This window comes from Vulpes lagopus, chromosome 2 (assembly GCF_018345385.1).
Source record: "Vulpes lagopus strain Blue_001 chromosome 2, ASM1834538v1, whole genome shotgun sequence".
Taxonomy (NCBI): domain Eukaryota; kingdom Metazoa; phylum Chordata; class Mammalia; order Carnivora; family Canidae; genus Vulpes; species Vulpes lagopus.
Window position 1 is genome coordinate 144313620 of NC_054825.1, and position 20651 is coordinate 144334270.

General features: G+C 34.1%; 1 protein-coding gene across 2 annotated transcripts in view; it reads right to left on the bottom strand.

The window, feature by feature from the left end:
• Positions 1-20651, bottom strand: part of SMC5 (structural maintenance of chromosomes 5) — an 87704-nt gene that overhangs the window by 63587 nt on the left and 3466 nt on the right. For both annotated transcript variants that reach the window (XM_041743219.1, XM_041743218.1), the window contains exons 2-6: positions 18989-19130; positions 12303-12355; positions 4465-4627; positions 3173-3307; positions 1306-1446 (exon numbers count right to left, since the gene is read on the bottom strand). In XM_041743219.1, coding sequence (XP_041599153.1) covers positions 1306-1446; positions 3173-3307; positions 4465-4627; positions 12303-12355; positions 18989-19130 — 634 coding nt within the window. The remainder of the gene's footprint in view (positions 1-1305; positions 1447-3172; positions 3308-4464; positions 4628-12302; positions 12356-18988; positions 19131-20651) is intronic.

A 20651-nucleotide genomic window follows, 5' to 3' on the forward strand; every position in this document is an offset into this window, starting at 1 on the left:
TTAATTCAAGAAATAAAAGTTAATGCACTAGTAGGTGGAACTAATAACCCATACGCTAAAATCAAGGTGCAAACAGAAACCAAATCTATGAAAAGACTGGGCATCCTTTTGGCAAGTCTACTCATGTGAAATCTGCTGCCTGAAATAACTTCAGTAGCAGTGAATACCAACACTGATTTACTAAGAAGCTCAACACTCCCTGAGTATTTACCTCTATTATTGGGCTGGACCCTCACTTCCATCCCTTCCTGGTTCTGAAGCTTGTATACGAATTGCTACTAGTCTCTCTAGTCTCTCAATGAAGAAGGGATAGCAGAAGGTATAAATAAACTCAGTTACAAAATAAAAAATAAAAAAACTCAGTTATGAAAAGTAAAAATGAACAAAGGAAAAACAGATCAAAGGAGAACAAAAATGCGAGTAAAAATGTCTGTCATGTTACAGGAATTAGTAAATATTTGCTAAAAAAGAAAAGTAAGTGGAGTGCCCAGAGAGCATATAGTTAAGAATGTATGGGCTGAAGAAAGATTACAGAGTAAATTTAAAAAATGGAAAAAAAAAAAAAAAAGATTGAAATCAATCTCAGAAAGAAAAAGATAAACAAAAAGACTTAAAGGAAAAACAAAGTAGGTTTAAAAGTAATAATGGGCAAATATAGTCAAAACAAGCTGAAGAAAGCAAAAAGTTTAATATTCGAATTATGGGACAGGATAGGGTGAAGGGGTGAGGAAGAAATGCCATAAATACACCTACATATTTTTCGAATCAATTAACAATTACCTCCATCCTAACCCTGGAACAAACATCTTAAAACTTCCCGATTTTATTCCACCTGTCATAAAGAAATGCACTGAGGGAACAGATTCTTTAGCCCAAACTGTGGTCATACATAATAACTGTACAGCACAGTGATTAAAAGACATTAGCCTCAATAAACTTAAGAAGCATGAGTAGAGAAGTAGTCCTCAGCCTTCTGCTCCACCTGTACCTGAAGTTATTGGTGGCACAGGCCAAGAAAATTCTCTGACTTGAGGGCACTCAAAGATTTCATTTTTATGTGTGAACATTTTTAGATCGCTAATGTCTTACATAATCTGTTGAGGACTCAAATCTGGGAGAATTAGGAGCACAATCAACTTATCTGTTACACAATAGTAACAGTACACAGCTCTATCATAACACAAATTTTATTATAGTATATAAGGCAAAAATACCGAATTTGAATACAGAGCAATTATTGCCTTCTTTATGGCTTGTCTGCTAGTTAAAGCATCACTATTCTTGCCTCTAATAATTAAGACTTACCACCCATGGCCTTTTAGCTTCAAGCATCTCAATCAAATCTAAATGTCGCTTACGTTCATAGAACCTCTCCACATCTTGTTTGTATCTTTCATTTCTCTGAATCATTTTCTCTAGATATTCAGTTTTCTCTTTGCACGAGGTCTAAAACAAATATTTAACAATCAGTTTAACTGAAGACAAGAGGTCAAATCCTTTAATGATTAAAAAATGTACAATGCTAGCAAAATTTCACCATAAAGAACTTCACAGGAGTTCTTAAGGACTGCATAAAACTAACATGCATATCTGAGCTCTAATCTAGGCTCTGCAATTTATTCATTGTGTGACTGTGAGCAAGACCCCCCATACCTCTGAGCCCAGTCTCTTCCTGCCTCAAGAGAAGACATGTATCTGCCCTACTCACCTGGAGGGTAGAAGAAATGTACCTATTCTAAATGCAAGTTCACCCAAAGCTGTAATGTGACATACAAATGAATAGTTTTATTATGATTCGTATGTTATGAATGTTCATGACTTAGGGACTTAAAAAGGAGAAGGCAGCTAAAATTTAGCCCTTAGACCACGAGGTACCAATTGCAAAGATGTACTCAGAACCTAGTAGGATAATGTGTTTGTCTTCCTTCAGAGGATGGTAGTAATTTCAGAGTATTTCAGACAGAGTACAGTGGTCCCGTCACCTTATTTGTGGGGAAAGTAATCCAAAACCACAGATATAATGCCATTACACAGATGTAATGCCTGAAACCACAGATAGTACCAAACTCTCTATGATAAAGCTTAATTTATCAATCAGACACAATGAGACTAGCAAAAAACAAAACAATTATAATAAACTGTCATAAGTGTTATGCAAATGCAATCGTTCTCAAAATACATCATCCTACTGTTGTCACCCTTCTTCTTGTGGTGATGTGAAAGGGAAGAATGCCACGTGATAAGATGAAGTGAGGCACCGTGATATAACATCAGACTACTGTTGACCTGGTGACGATACGTCAGGAAGATTATCTGCTTCTGGACCGTGGATGACCACGGGCAATTGAAATGGCAGGTAAATGAAAATGTGAATAAGGGGGAGGACTACTGTATCTGACTGTTCCATGGAAGCAAAGGTAAAACAACTGCCAGAGTATCTAAAGCATGATAAAATAACTACTCCTTTGGTCACAGACTCTGAAAAAGTATAACAAATATTAAATTATAGTAATATGCATATTATTAAGTATGAACAGTTATAATTTAAGAGAAACCATTTGTTTATAACAGATCTTATTACGGAAATTTACTGAATTTATTTTAGTGGTTGACACATGGAAAATGCTTCATTAAACCAAACACCCTTTTAAGTGATAGGCCATAAATGGACATTTTAATGTTTATTAAAGGCGAAAATAAAAACACTGCAACTAAACACAAAGCTCTCTTACAAAGTCTACCCTCCTGCAACTGAAAAAATATGAGAACTGGTTCAAGAGACACTACATCAAAACTACAAGATAACTGCTATACTACTACAAAGCCTTGTACCGTCCTGGCACATGGCAGGTGTTTAAGAAACACTGAATAAATAAAGGAATAATACTGAAACTTCCTGCGAAAAATAAATACTTTAAAATATTATTGATTCCTTAGAAATTCAATCAATGACATGTTACTTGATGAAATGGTAGTCAGATTTTTCAAATCAATTTCTCACTTTGTTACCTAGTTTAATTAATGTCAGCAATACAACCCTAGGTGGGAAAAAAAAAAAAAATCACAAATATATGAAGTCACCCGATGAATCAAAGCTACTCTTACACTACCACATTGTAAAAGAAAAGAATCAGTGAGGGACAATAAAAATGAGTTGTCTCTTTATAAATACCTCTAGTTGTTTTTCTTTCTCCCTGAAGTTTTTGAGTTCACAATGGTATCTGTGCATTTCTGGAGGACCAATAGACTTCTCAGTAGCTTCAAGGAGTTCAATTTTACTCAGTTTAGCAAATTCTCCAACTTTATCCTAGAGCATAAAACTTAAATATCAGCAACTATTATCATTTTTCTTAAAAATTTGTTTAGACAGAGACAGAGAGGGAGGAGAGAAACTTAAGTCTTAGCTAAGTGCTCAGCAAAGAGACCGACACAGAGCTCAACTTCACAATCCTGAGGATCATGACCTGAGCCAAAACCAAGAGTCGGACACTTAATTGACTGAGCCTCGCAAGTGCCCCACAACTATTATCACTTATAAATATCTTCAAAACCTATTTTCACTCAGTGATCACACTTGTTAAGATGAAACTCATTTAAAAGAAAAAAACTCCTGTAAGATGTGCTAATAGAAACTCTGTCCTTCATATTTTACTCTTTAAAATGGTAAAGATAAACTTAGGGTATGAACTGTCATCTTTCTGAGAACTTTTAAAAAATTTCTATGTCAACATTTCTAGGGTGAAGTGTTTACATACATATAACAGATAGCTTGTGAATAAAATCAGTTCACTGGATTGAATGATCATTATCTACCACACATCAGCTAGAATGTTAGAAGTTAAGAGAAAGGACATTTTTAAACATCTAGTTCTGAAGCTATCAGACATCAGCTAACAATGCTTCCAAATTTAAAATTTTTATTTAATTTGGACATACGTAATCAAGTCATTGTTTCTGAATTGAAAGAAATGAACTATACTGCAGTCACTAGACAGCACTCAAAAACAAATGTAACATTTAAAGTGCGTTTTCAGGATACTTTTACTAAACAAACTTAAAATATAACAAAGTTTTAGAAGACACACCTATAGATTTAGGAGTTTCAGTATATCAAGCATTTTATTACAAAAAACACGATTAAGAAGTTGTTTATTAACAAAATTTTAAGGGCATACAAATTGTAGACCATGGCCATCCAAGCTACTCTACTTTACTTAAAAACAATACAACTTTATTTCCTTTACAATATTCTGTAGACTTTTTATTAATTAATTGAAATCTTCCAAATTACTATAAGATTATAATATGAGATGAGATGCTCTATTTACAAAGAACTGTTAGAAAGTACTAACATTATAAGGCTTACTTTAAATAGCTTCCTTTACAATACCCCTTGAAAAGTATTTACATTGTCCTACAGCATGAAGAGGAATTTTCCCATCTGTACATTTCATTCTCTCATACCTGAGGTAGAAATTGGCAAAGATTGCCCACTTGAATGTTTAAGGCTGCAACTTGCTCTTCTACTACTTTCTGGGTTGTAGATTTTTTGTTGATGAACCAAGATGACTGATTTTTTGCCACATCAATCTCACGGGTGATTATAAGGTTTCCAGAAGTTCTAAATCTGGTTAAAAAATAATTTTTAAAAATCTTTATGTTCAAAGTACACATATTTTAGAAATACAATGTCCAAAATTCTCTTACAACAAAGTTTGCCAGACAGTATTATTATAATTTTTATTCTTTTTGATATTTTGGCCCCTCCAAAGAAGGTAACCTTGATTATTTCATTGGTAATGATACATAACTGACCACATGGAAGTTACCACTTATTTAACATCACAATTAAACTGTTAAAATAAAGCAAAACCAATACTAATTTCCAAACACTGACAGAGGATTTACATATCTGGAGTTATTTATCCTTTAATTATTATTCTCCAATCACATGCGTTGACTGCAATTCAAAATGGGTTGGTATATTAAAGCATATAAAATTAAATGCTGAAACTTCCTCTACTTGGAAAATACATGAATGGAAACCAATTCTTGCATAAGCAGTTCCAGACATCATAACTAGCTTGGTCATACAGGTGGCCCATGCCTTCCTTGTCTTGTCCTCCACTCTGAACTCAGAGAGGACTAAAACATACAGCCTTAAGGGAACATTAAGCAATACAGAATCCGAAAGAAGGGTATTTACTTATTTCTTGCTTTTAGAAGTACTACTGCTCCACACCTCCCATCCATCTTCTTCACTGGGAATCAGCAGCATGTGGTAGAAAGATAAATTATTGGTATTCAATGGCTAATGACAATGATAATCTATAAATGTTGTGTATATAGACTATAACGTAATCAGTACACTCCAAACATTAAGATTTTAGAACTTAAAGTATTTTTCATTTCCAGAATGACTAATGAACTACCCTTTTTGATCTTCTTGCTGGAAACTACAAATAATGAAATATTGAAATATGTTCATAAATACATTTATGAGTTAACATGAAAGTAAGTAAATCTGGCCTAGATCCTAGGGCAGGTACAGATCCAGAAGTTGAAAAACGAAACCCGCTTTTGCCCTGGAAGCATCTGACCAAATAACCTGACACATCCATTTTCAGAATCTCCTGGGAGAGGGGTTGCAGACAGGGCCCAAAGCTACCTATGGTAGAGAGTCTAATAAAAACCATCCCCAAAAGACCATACCCTCAATATAAGGGTAAACTAGAACTACTCCATCATCACCATCACCACCACCACTACCACCACCAGCACCGACATGTCTCCAACTGCGGCTTGCAATGCAAAACAATTTCTCCTAAAGACAGTTATTAACCACAAGCCAGTTTCAAACACATTAGTATCTTGAAGTTAGTTACATGACATACCTAAGGTTCAAAAATGCACAAACTGAGAACTGTGTATATTTCAATCCTGGATTCAAAGTATCCAATGGTCTGCTGCAGAAGTCAATAAAAATTTCCTCAGCAGAAATCTACCTTTACCCTCAAAGAATTAACACAAAGTTCTAAGAGAAAGGGGCAGCTCACTAGAAATACACATATGAAAACAAACCATCAAGATCAAGAACAGAAATAACAAAAAAGAATCACTCAAATTAATGGGCAAGTACAGAATTAATTCACTATATTTCAAGAAATAGCAGATGCAAAATATTTACTTATTCTGATCTGAAAACGAACCAAAGAGAAATGGATCTTGAATGCAGCACAGACATAAAAAGATGAAAAATATGAAGGATGTTAACAGACATGAATGAATGGGAATCCCTGGGTGGCTCAGCGGTTTTGCGCCTGCCTTTAGCCCAGGGTGTGATCCTGGAGTCCCAGGATCGAGTCCTACATTGGGCTCCCTGCATAGAGCCTGCATCTCCCTCTGCCTGTGTCTCTGAGTCTCTCATGAATAAATAAATACAAATCTTAAAAAAAAAAAAAAAAAAAAAGACATGGATGACTAAAAGATCCTAACATCTGTCTAACAAGAGTTTCAGAAGGGAGGGAGACAGATGGGTCAGTAACAATATAGGAAGAGGTAATAGATAATTTTCCAAACCATAAATTTAAGAAGCTCATTAAATGTCAAACAAAATAAATAAAAAATAAATCAACATCGAAATATATATGAAACTATAAAACACCAAAAACTGAGATAGGATTTCAAAAGCCACTGGAACTACATGAAACTAATGGGGAAAAAAGTCTTATAAGAAAAAAAAGAATATCAAAGAAACTAAGATTAGATTTACATTTGAAGATTATAGAATTATACTTTGCCTCTGTTGAGAAAAGACCTATCAATATAGACTTTTATATCCAGCCAATACATCTTTCTAGATTTAGAGTATAAGAACATCATTTTCAGGCAAAAACTGAGTATGCTACTAGAAGATTCTCATTAAAGAAAACTTTAAAAAATATCTTCTGGCAGAAAAAGATCCTAGAGGAAATAAAAATGCAGCAAAGAATAAAAAGGCAAACCAAAAAAAAAAAAAAAGGGGGTAATTCTAAACAAACACTAACAGTATAAATTAATAATAGTTACTGTATCTTAAAGAGTTTAAAAGACAAGGTAAAATTAAAATAGTTCAAAAAGTTATTCAAGGGGTTCCCTGGGTGGCTCAGTGGTTTAGCACCTGCCTTCCGGCCAGGGCGTGATCCTGGAATTCCGGGATCGAGTTCCACATCAGGCTCCCTGCATGGAGCCTGCTTCTCCCTCTGCCTGTCTCTTTGCCTCTCTCTTTCTTTCTGTCTCTCATGAATAAATAAAATCTTAAAAAAAAAAAAAAGTTATTCAAACAAAAGTACTCTAAGGTCTTTACTCAACAGAAAGATACAGACATTTCAGTCTAGACTCAAATTCAAGTATTTACATTATAAATTCCAACAACCACTAAAACAAAAATGGTAATTTCCAAAACAGTAGAGAAAAATTAAAACAAAAATCTATACAATGGCAAGAGAGAAGAAATACTGAAAAGAAATCCAGGTGAACAAATAAAAAGCACGGAGTAAGACAGTAAAATAAGCCTCAACATGTAAGTCATTCAATAAACATAATGGATCATATGCACTATTTAAAAGGTGATATAAACAAAGCCCAGCTATAATTTTCCAATGAGATACAAAAAGGTATAAAAAATTGGAAATAAATGAATAAAAAAAAGATAACCTGGATAATACTTTAAAAAGAAAGCTACCAACTACAGTAATAGCAAATTAAAATACATTCTAAGGGAAATGCATCAAAAGATAAAGAAGTCAGTACCTAACAACAGAAAGTTCAACTCACTAGATAGAACAATTTGAATCTTAGCTGCAACTAATAACGTCCTGAGAATACATAAAGCAAAAACTGATAGGACAAGGGTCACTGACAAATCTACAGAGAGGGACACGTAATACACCTTTCGCAATAATTAAAGAATCAATCAAATGATTGAAATCAACAAAATAATCAGCTTTAACGATATGATTAATCAGCTTGAACTGAATAGAAAACACTGAACATATAAGAGCAGAATACTCATTCTTTCAACTCAATAGTTAACAATTATGAAAGCTCACTACAAAGAGGATGCCTTGATAAATTTCAAAGGTTTGGTAACATGACTCTCTCTCTATATATATATCTACTATGTATATAAGTCTGTATTATGCTGTATATAATACTATGTATTACACTATATATCACTATAAGGTCATATATAGTAAAACATACAATACAGTAATGTACACTGCTATATATTATACTACTTATCACTAAGGTCATATACACAATAAAATGTACAATATATACAATATATAGTAATATTACACATGGTTCTATATATAATATACATAACATAGTAGTAAACATACTAACATTGTGCAATTTTATATATTCATAATATACGTATTTTTTACCACAGTACTACTAGCAAAGTGGAAATCAATATTAAAATATAACAAGAAAATCACTACAAATTTTGAAACAACTTCTGATTTTGAACTCAAAGAAAATGAAGAAAATAGAATTGAAAAATAGGAAAATGCTATATACCAAAATTTGGGAGACAGACCTAAAGCAATATTGAGAGAGAAATTTTAACCTTAACTGTTTATATTAGGAAAACAAAAGACTAAAAATTTGCACTAAGAAATCCATTTTAAGAAATTAAAGACCACAAAAAAAAAGTTTCAAGAAGAATTAGTAAAGTATAGAAAATAATGAAACAGAAAACCATGATATAGCACAGAAACAATAATGCAGAAGTCAATTCACTGAAAAATACTAATAAAAGTGATAAACCAATTTTTTTCACATCAAGGGGAAAACAACCAAGGAGGCTAATAACACTACTACACAAGACAGCTTCTACCACTCCTCTGCTCAAATCCTGAAGGGTTCACAGCTTACTCAAAAATTTAAAGTTCTTACACTGGCCTACAAGCCCCTTTCAACCAGATCCTTGGTATTTTCAGACCTCATCTCTTATTATTCTCTTGTTCAGTGCAATGGAGTCAACTGGGTAGCATTTCCATCTTAGCATCTGTAGATGCTGAAATGCTGTTTCCCCAAATACCTCCAAATTCAACACCTTATCTCCTTCAAGTCTTTATTCAAGTATTGACCTCTGAGTGAGAGCTTTCCGGATCACCCTATTTAATACTGTTAACTCCACTCTGGCACGCCCTGCCTATCCTCCTTTCCTACTCAATTTTCTACTTCACTAATCACCATCTAATCTAATATGTATTTTACCTATGTATTTATCTTTCCCTCCCCTCATGCCCCTAACCATAAATTAGAAAGATGCTCTGTCTCTCCTCTCCCTCAAAGAATTCGTACTCAAGAAATATCTGAAAATGATGGCATAAATTTATGCCAGAATTATGTTATCCATTATTCCATTCAACAAATATGTGACCAGTTAACAGATTTATTCAACATCAATAACAATTTCAACTAATGATGAGTCATTCTGTGTTTCATATTCCCAAACAAGTGACCACAGTATTACTAGGCAAACTTCCCCTGTGGCAGACCTGGTAACAGAACTCTGGTTCATGGTCACTGGTTAGATTATAACAGCTAGTAGCTATTACACACCAAAAAGTGTACCTCTTTAGATAACTAAGAAAACAACTGGGACTTGGTGATTCCAAGCAGAAAATCAGGAGTGCTAACACCTGCAGCCACCCATACAAGACTTTGAAACTTAAATATTAATACTACCTCTGTGTTTTGTAAATATTCCTGGCTTAGTATATTTGTTTCAGTTGTAAAAGATAAGAAACCACTGGGATCCATCAACGGTAACAAGGCTAACACAGGAGTATCCTTGGCAATTTTTAAAAAATGAGATGTAATTCATATCCTTGGCAATTTTTAAAAAATGAGATGTAATTCATATATCATACAAACCCCATCATTTTATATATACCAATTAATGCATTTTTATTATGGTAAAATGTACATGACATAAAATTTACCATTTTAACCATTTTTAGGTATACAGGTGAGGGAATATGTGAATTAATAGTTCTTAGCATATTGACAAGGTTCTGCAACCATCACTACCAGCTAATTCCAAATTATTTTCAGCACCCCAAAAAAGAGCCCATATCTGTTAAGCAGTCACTCGCCACTCTCTCTTCCCCTCATTCCAAAGCAACCAGTAATCTATTTTCAGTGTCTACGGATTTGCCTATTCTGGACATTCCACAGAAGTGGAATCACACAGTATGCAGTATTTGTGTCTGGCTTCTTTCACAAAGCATGTTTTCCCAGTTCACCCTTGTTGGAGGATCGATCTTCCTTTCTATAGCTGAATCCGATGTCACTATGAACATACCACATTTTCTTTAGCCTTTTATCAGATGATAGACATCTGGAGTGTTTATAATTTCTCGCTATTAAAATTAGGAAAAAGTTAATTATGTGCAAATGAATAAACATTCTCTAAAATAGTAACTGAATCAAAGATTATTTTATTTAAAATCTGATATATACTGCCAAATAAGACATACTGCTAACATTCCTACAGCACATGACAGGATTCCCTTCTTTATACCATCACATCACTAAATTTTATTTAAAATTTTTTCTAAACCGGGCAGCCCCAGTAGCTCAGCGATTTAGTGCCACCTTCACCCCGGGGCCGGATCCTGGAGACCCAAGGATCGAGTCTCACATCAGGCTCCCTGCATGGAGCCTGCTTCTCTCTCTGCCTGTGTCTCTCTCTCTCTCTCTCTCTCTCTCTCTCTCTCTCATGAATAAATTTAAAAAATTTTTTTTTAATTTTTTTTCCTAAACTAAAAGGAAAAAAAAATCCTCATTTTGATTTCCTTCAAAATTGACGAGTTACAACTAATGAGTTGTATCCTTTTTATACATATTGGCAATTTATTTTACTTGGCATTAAAATTCTCTGCTTATTTTCTAAGAGTTGTTTGTAATTTTTGCTGATTTGCATGAGACACTGGTATTTTGGTAATTTTAAGACATGTACATGTTATTTGTGCCGAGAATGTTTTCTCCCGTCTGTCACTCACTCATTTTTAACTATGGTACCATTATTTTCAGCTGGATTTGTAAGTAATCTAAATTTCCTATCTTCCTTTTTATGTTTATTTGGTATCCTATTCTTCTTGGAATAGCCTTTCCTTTTCCTAAGATTTAAAAAATAATATAATTTTCTATTATTTTCAAAGTTACATATATTTTCACTCAGTCATTAACACGTTTAGATATATAAGTAGGATGTTTGATAAAGCTCTAAATGTTCTTTGAAAAATTAATAGCAATTAGTTTATCTCAATTTGAGTAATTCATAGCCTATGCTTAAACTGCCATCTTTACAATAAATTCTCTTACACGTTTAGATCTCCCTACATTTTCCATTCTGCTCCTCTAATTTTCTGTACTAATACCATTATCAACAGCTTCATAGTAAGTACACTTTAACATCTGGTACACAAACGACTTATTCATGATTCTGCTTTTTCAAAATCTTCTTGGGTTCTCCAGCACATTTATTCTCCCAGATGAACTTTAGAATCAACTTGCAAACTTACCTGTTGATACTCTAGTTGGAACTGTATCAAATTTATACATTAATAAGAAAGGATTGGCATGTTCATAATGACATTAGCTTTATGTTTCCAGGAACAAAGTATGCTTTCCCTGTTATTCAGGTCTCGGTTTTACATCTTTCAGTAAAATAGTACCATATTTTTTTAATAAATTGAGTATAATCTTGTTTTCTTTTACCTCTATGTGTGCCTATTTCTCATCACTACATAAATAAAACGTTCTTCCACAGTTTTTGGGTAGAAAGATCATTTCCCGTATCCTATAAAACGAGGAAGCTATCAGATGATCTTTAAAAGCTACGTAAGCTCAAAAATTCCATGACTTTCTATAAACACTCCAAAACACAACGCTCACTAAAAACCAACTAACCAATGAGCATATCTGTGTTTAAAAGACTAACAGTATATATACCAAGGATAGTTAACTGGTTTCATCTTGAATACTCTTACCCATCAGAAATAGCTGCCGAGAGGTAACTTCTTTAAGAATTCTACTGAAAGAAAAGTCTTACAACTTAGGTTTTAATAGAAACATAAGAAAATTACTTGTCTGGATAAAACATTCTTTAAATATTATTTATAATATTCTAATTATAAATACTCATGCCATAATGCCACAATATTACTCTTTTCTAAAGTTATCATGAAAGCATGAACATAAGTCATACAGGAAAAAGTGGTTTCAGCACTTTTAACACTTACAATTCAATTTCAACCATTCCCTTGGAACATCCTCTCTTCACAAAAAAGCCAACCTAGAACAAAAAAGACAAAGTGCATGAATGATGACATTCCCAGGTTATCACAGATTTAGCAAAGTCATTATTATTTGCCAAGTTAAAATTTTTTCAATAACTATTTTTTTCTGTCCACTCCCATCCCTTACCCAGATTTGGGAAATTGTTTCCATTGTTTCCTCCCACAAGTAACAATACTATTAGTTACCATTTACTGAACATTCTCTGTGCCAGATAGCCTCTCATAAAGCTTGCGACAAAGCTGATAAGTGATACAGAGCAAGGAATGACAGAGTAAGTAATGAACCCACATAATACGACTCCAGAGTCTGCATACTTAGCCTCTATACTAAATACTCTCAGTAGAGGCAAAAAAGCCAGGAGGAAAATAGGTTCTATGGATTAATCAAAAGCTTTACCAAATCTCCTTATTACCACTGGAGACTTCTTTGGAGTAGCACAGATTAAATATTAACCAGTCTAATACTACCCATCCTGTTACTAATGAGGACATAATTGACATTTTCTTAAAAAGAGGAATACACATAGCAAATACAATTTAAGTACAGTTTACATGATAAGTAGACATATTTAATCTAGTTTGAATATAGACATAAGCATAATCTTGAAGAGACTGTGGACCTAAAACAACAACAAAAAAAAAACAAAACAACAGATTGGATCTTCAATCTGGCTAAATAATTCTAAAAAAAAAAAAAAAGGCAGAAAATATATCTCATAAATAATAATTTTTTTTAATAGTGGTAACACCAGTGATGACAACAATTAGAACCACAAAAGGGAACATTTATTAAGCATTACCATATGCTACTGTGCTAAGCAATTTACAAATTTTTAATACTCATGAGCAACTTTCGGAGGTATTATACCCATTTTACAGATGATGAACTGAGGCCCAGAAAGATGACAAAGGAGGTCTGTCCTCATAATTAGAAAGTATAGCTTAATGATTAAGAGTACATGCTTTAACACACACCATCCAAGTTCCAATCTCAACCCTGCCATTAATGTGTAAGTTACTTGTTACCACTGTTTTATAATTTCTTCATAAACAGGAAAAACAATGGCATTTTTGTAGGAGTGCTATTTGCTCATTAGCTTGCATCAATTAAAATACTTTATGTCAAGAAAAAAAATCACAAGGCAGCTCTTATTATGAGGTATACATATGGATGGTAGAGAATATGGTAAATTCTTTTAGGATTTAACCGTAAATACATTAAAACTATTTTTGCTGAGGACTTATGTAGCCCCTAAATCCATCTGGGGATGCCCGAAGGTCTGCCATCTGTCACCTAAGAAACCCTGCATTCCACAGCCTTTAAAAACCTACCACTCAAAAAAAAAACAAACAAACAAACCTACCACTCAAGGCACCTGGGTGGCTCAGTGGGTTGAGTATCTGCCTTTGGCTCAGGTTGTGATCCTGGGGTCCTGGGATTGAGTCCCACACTGGGCTCCCTCTCTGCTTATGTCTCTGCCTCTTTCTCTGTGTCTCTCATGAATAAATAAAATCTTTAAAAAAAAAAAATCCCTTCCACTGAAGGGTAAGATCTGGCGTCTTTGATTGCCAAAAATTAATGGGAAGGTTGGTGGAAATTGTTACACACCAAACCATTCTGACTGTACAGTGTCTGGAGTACAATTCAGCAGACGATTACAGAGAGATAAGGATTTAATAAATGATTTTTGACAATTAAAAAACTATACATCAATATTTACAAAAACTCGTCCTTGGAAGTTATCTACCCCAACCTCCCTATCTTTATAATAAACTGAAGTCCAGACAAATGACTATGGTCACAAGGCTAATTATTAATAGAGCAGTATCTAGGAATATTATACCTCATAAATGCCTTCCATATAGCATTAAAAACACACACATATTTTGAATAGGCTTATTTATAATCTTAAGGGTATATGCTTCAACCTTATAATCCCACATTAAATATAAGCCTGGCTAAGAAACCTATAGCATCATTTTAGTAATACTGCAGTATTTCCCAGTAGTTTTAGAAAAACACAAAGAATCATTTAAACTTTTACAACTATTTTCCAGTTGGATTAACCCAACCCTCAAACTTTTTTTAAAACATAATTTTATGTGAAATATACACCAAACATTATACATAAACTTCATATACTGTTTGAAAGAATACAACAATCAGGCATCTATCACAAATTTAAAGAACTGAACATTAACCATGTATCTGACATTCCACGTATATAACTCACTACTATTGTATCCTCGCTCAGCAAATATAATCTCTAAGCTGACTTGATCATCCTTTTGCTTTTTAGTTTTGCTGTCTCTTTAAATATTAAATGTTTTGACCATTCTATAAATTCATATCTCATGTATTCTTCCAGAATAGCACTTTTCCTTAAAATTATTTGAGATTTAACCAATGAGCTATGGTTTATTTTCACTAATTTGTAATATTCAATTTTACGTCACTATACGAGGATTTATTTTAAAATACTGCTGTAAATATTTTAATAATTTTTGCCTAGTATTAATGTACAAGAGCTGTCTAGAAGAATTTGAGAGATTTGGTATATGCATATGCAGATTCACTAGGTAATGCCCTTTTCCAAGACTTTATAAGTTTATATTCCCACCAAGAGTGCATCAGAGTTCCCATTATTCCATATCCTCATAAGCACATGGCACTGCCAGAATTTTTGTGACACTGAGGAATATACCTTGCCAGGATTAATGACCATTTCTCTGACCATTATTGAAGTTGAGTATCTTTTCATATATAGTTGGGCCCTGAACAACACAAAGGAGTGCCAACTCCCTGCATAAAACTTTGCATTAACTTCTGACTTCCCCAAAATATAATTATTAATTGCCTACTATTGACCAGAATCCTTACCAATATTGTCAACAGTTAATACATATTTTATATATTATGTGTACAATATATTGTTTTCTTACAACTACAAAAAACAAGTTACTAAGAAAATCATATGGAAAATATACATTTATACTACCATACTGTATTTACTGAAAAAAAAAAAAAACCCTCATATAGGTAAACTCGCACAGTTCAAACCTATGTTGTTCAAAGATCAACATTTATTGGCTATTTGAGCTGCCTCTTCTGTGCAGTGTCTCAGTACAGCTTTTGTCCATTTTTAATTGTTATTGTTTTGTTACGAAAAGTTTAAATAGCAATCTTTTGTTATATGGGTTATATATACCTTCCCCCAATTTGTGGCTGGTCTTTTTCTTTATAGTGCTTTTTGATAAGAGTTTAACTTTATCAGTATTTTCCTTTTCAATCTATACTTTTACTTGATAAATTTTTATTTAACCCAAAAGATATTCACAAAGCTATTCTCCTCTATACCAGTATCTTCTAAAAACTTTGTCAATCACATTTAGATCTTCAATCGACTTGCAACTGATCTGTGTTCAAGTGTGAGAATACAATTTCTTTTTTCCTATGCAATTGTCTCAGTGCTATTTATCCATCTTTCCCCGTTCAGCTACAATGTCAGTCATCATAAATCAAGAGTCTACTCACCATGGCTTTGTATCTAGGCTCTTTATTCTATCACATTACTGGTGGTCTGATGTATATTCCACCAATATACCATAGGTGGGGTTTTTTTTTTTTTTTAGTACAATTAACAATGTTATTAGTTTCAGATATACAACACAATGATTTAAGAATCCTATACATTACACATGCTCAACAGTCAGTGTAGTCATCATCTGTAACCATGCAAAGTTATTATAATACTATTCACTATATTCCCTATACTGTGTTTTATCCCTTTGACTTTTAGAGCTGGAAGTCTGTTTCTCAATTTCCTTCAATGTTCACCCAAACGCACATCTTCTTCCCCTCTGGCAACCACTGGTGTGTTCTGTATTTGAGTCCATTTCTGGGTTTATTAGATTCTCATACAACTAAAATCATACGGTATTTGTGTCTTTATCAGATTTATTTCACTTAGTCTAACACCCTCTAGGCAAACATGTTGTTGCAAACATCAATTTCATTCTTTATATCTGAATAATATTCCATATGATGTTTTAATTTACTATTACTTTGTGTTAAGTCTTGACATCTAATAAGGCAAGTTTTTCCATTTTGTTGAATTTCTTTAGGAGTATTTTAGCTATACTTAGCCCTTTATTCTTTCACCTAAATTTTAGAAACAGCTTGTAATTTGCTACAGACAGCATTAGGATTTTGACTGGAATGATGCTCAATAAGTAAATCAACATGAAGAACGACATTTTTATACAAGGTCTTCCTGTCCATTAATACAGTACAACTGTCCATCTCATCAAATGCCAATATTTTCAAATAAAATTTTATAGCTTCTAAATATAGCTCTTACATGTCTTATTAGTTTACTGCTATTAACTTGCACTTTTGGTGCTACTGTAAATAGTTATCTATTTTTAATTGCATTTTTCTGTCCACTGTTAATGTATGGAAATATGATTTTTTGTTATATAATCTTACATCTAGCAATCCTGATAAATTTCCAAATTAATTCATCAGAAGGCTTATCTGTAGTCTCTTTCACTGCAGATTTTTTATAAACCTGTAAATGACAGTTTTCTTTCTAACTTGCATCTTTTGTCTTACCTTACTGTTCTAGCTAAAACTTCCAGTACAACATTGAATAGAAGCGCTAGTAGTTAACCCTGACTTGTTCCTGAACTTGTTGTATGTTTTACCTTTTACGTAATTAAAAAAGGTAGGTATCTTCTAATCCTAATTTGCTAAGACTTTATCATAAATTACTGTGAATTTAATGCTTTTCCTCCACTGAGATGATCATCCAGTTCTCCTTTAAAATGTTATGTAGGGTGCCTGAGTGGTACATTCGGTTAAGCATCTGCCTTTGGCTCAGGTCGTGATCCCAGAGTCCTGGGATTGAGCCCCGTGTCAGGCTCTTTGCGCAGTAGGAGTCTGGATCTCCCTCTCCCTCTGTGAGCACTCTGTCTCTCAAATAAATCCTTAAAAAAAAAAAAAAAAGTGATATGCAAAAAAGATAAAAATAAACATGATATATTAATTTCCTGCTAATGTTCAATCTCTCATTCCTTGATTACATTTGGTCATGATGTATTATGCATTTTATGTATTACATTCAACAGACTAAAGTTTCTTAAGATTTTTGCTCCCGGGATCCCTGGGTGGCGCAGCAGTTTAGCGCCTGCCTTTGGCCCAGGGCGCGATCCTGGAGACCCCAGGATCGAATCCCACGTCGGGCTCCCAGTGCATGGAGCCTGCTTCTCCCTCTGCCTGTGTCTCTGCCTCTCTCTCTCTCTCTCTCTGTGTGTGTGTGACTATCATAAATAAATAAAATAAAATAAAAAAAGATTTTTGCTCCCATGTTCATGAGTAGGACTATCTTTTAATTTTCTCATTCCATCCTCAACAGATGCTGGTACTGTTATTCTGGTACAGTCATACTCTTTGTGTAAAACACGAAGTGATTGCTTTTAGAGCAGCATATAATGGATAATGGTCTTTGGATAATTGTCTCTGGTGTTCTAAGAAAAAAAATGAATGGCTGACTTTTTTCCTACTGATTTTGATCATTTACATAGTTGTAAAAACCTATACACTCAACTTTATGCTAATAAAGCTTGAATTCTTCATGTTGTTCATAGTAATTTTTGTTTTGTTTTGGGAGGAGATAAACCAACTTTATTATCCATCATTATGTCACACAAAAATCTAGGAACAGATTTGTAGAGAAGTAGTAAATGAATAGTAAACGAGAGAAATGGAAAGAACTTAAATTTGAATTATTTTCCATATTAGGATGAAAACCCTTTCACAATATGTATGTGCCTAGTTTCAGGGTAGATTGTTCCCTGGCCAAAGCCGGCCATAAAATAGAAGGTATTCAAGGTCTTGCCAGCTCTACGAGACCCTGACAAAACCTTTATGATCTTCATGGAAAATGATGTGTTCCTCAAGCTCCGGGGCTGTGCTGAGCTCTACCAACTCATCTGCAAAAGTGTCATCCACCCATCCATCTGCCAGGAAATCCATCACGTGCTCACATAAGGCCCAGTCCAGGGGATCAGTGTTGAGTGTGTAATTCACATCCTTTCACTCAGACTCAACAATGGGCTGAAAGCTCACTTCCATCATAGAGAAAAAGGTCCCTCTTGACCTCTTCTTCTTGCTCAGCCTCATCTTCTGGACAGGGACAGTCCAGCACTGGTGGCTTTCTTGCCACCAGTCTTTCTAACTTCAACCACAAAAGTGAGGGCTGACCATCAATTCAGGCTGTTCTTTTAACCTTCTGCCCTTGGTAGGGCTCCTCCTCCCCATGAAATGTTGGCAGGATGTTAATGTTCAAAGTGACAGTGATCTTTCCTCCAGCAATACACTTAAAACGACATCCTACACTAGTCTGAAAAATTATAGTGTTACATACTTGGAGAATTCTCTACATATAAAGTCCAAAATACTTCTAGAAATGGCAATCTCCTCCCGGCAGTCTACCTGCAAACTTCATTCTTTATATTCAAACTCTACATCTTTGTGATACCCAAGGAACTGAGATATAGAAAGTGATTTGTTACTAAAAGCAAGTCAACTCTGATTTTTTTTTTTTTAAGTACTTATATTAACTCACCTTATCTGCTCGTCCCATGAAAGCAGGTTTGCCTGCTAATCCAAGACAAATGGCACACACGATGCTAGACTTCCCTGTTCCATTAGCTCCAATAATCATATTCAGGTGGGGTCCAGGAGACACTTCACAGATATCATACGTTCTGAATTATAAAGAGGTTAAATTATTAAGACATAACAAGTGAAGAATATTTTATTTACAAAAACATTTATTCTTGTTTATATTATCTAAGGGCTTCCTGGAGTTCCTTTAGAAGCCAGCTGACCTTACATTTTAACGTATTTATACATTGTTAATAAACTAGAGAAAAAAGAAAATCAATGGAAGAAATGAGAAAGTGATAATGCAAATCTGAAATAAGATTATCAGTGAGAAAATAAGATTTCATAGGTCCTTTTCAAACATATGTCTGTTGAATAAAGCAAAGTTTGATATTATTTATTCCTCTAATAATTAGAATACATGAGAAAATTTATCAGAGCTAGGATACAAATAATTTTTTTAAATTTTATGTAAGAGGGGCACCTGGGGGGCTCAGTCAGTTAAGTGCCTTTGGCTCAGATCATGACCCCAGGGTCCTGGGAATCAAGCCCCACATCGGGCTCTTCATTCAGAAGGGAATCAGCTTCAGGATCCCTGGGTGGCTCAGCAGTTTGGCACCTGCCTTCAGCCCAGGATGTGATCCTGGAGTCCCAGGATCGAGTCCCACATCAGCCTCCCTGCATGGGGTCTGCCTGTGTCTGTCTGTCTGTCTGTCTGTCTCTCTCTCTCTCTCTCTCGCCAGTCTTTGTCTCTCTCATGAATAAATAAAATCTTTAAAAAAAAAAAGAAAACGGGAGTCTGCTTCTTCCTCTGCTCCCTTCCATTGCTCATGCTCTCTCAAATAAAATCTCAAAAAAAAATTATGTGAAGAGAAGCCACAGCTCATCTTAAATCTGTGCATTTTTCACTTCTATTTCTCGAATTAAAATGCTTAATAGCAACTTCTCACATTTTACTACTTGAAACAGTCCAAATTTCTATTCTAATTACAAACTGGAGATATAAACTCAATGGTTTCATTTTATTACAAATTTTTAAAAATCCATTTCTTTTAATATCCTGCCAGAGGTTCACCAAAAGATCCACTGTTAGTCCATATTCAAATAAATGTTATTTCTATGGGAAGAAACAAGAATGCATCATCACCAAGCACTTTTGTAAACTCCCTCAAACCAGAAAGCTGCCTGCTGTCCAGCAGTTTTAATCTTCTATCTCCAACAGAAGCACCTAATCCGTATTAGCCACCAAGGACAACTACAGCAAAATGTGAAACAAATGCACTCCGATAATCTACTTTGTCTCTGAATATCCTAAATTCGAACCTACAAATAATATCCTCTTCCCAAATGGTTTGAGTTAGCTGACAACTACTTCCCCAAGAATAAAAACTTACCCTACTACTAACCTGCTAGGTATATAAGTAATTTAACAAAGTACACTTCCACTTTAGTAATCAAATAATCTGAAATGCCACATAGTAATAAATGTAAATACAGGGAGTAAACAAGTATTTTCTGAGAGGTTTCCAACTATACGTCTCAACACAGCATCCACCTACTTTATCATTTCAAATACTTTGTTCTGTTCCCAGCATGATCATAAAGAAACCCTTAGTGTCATG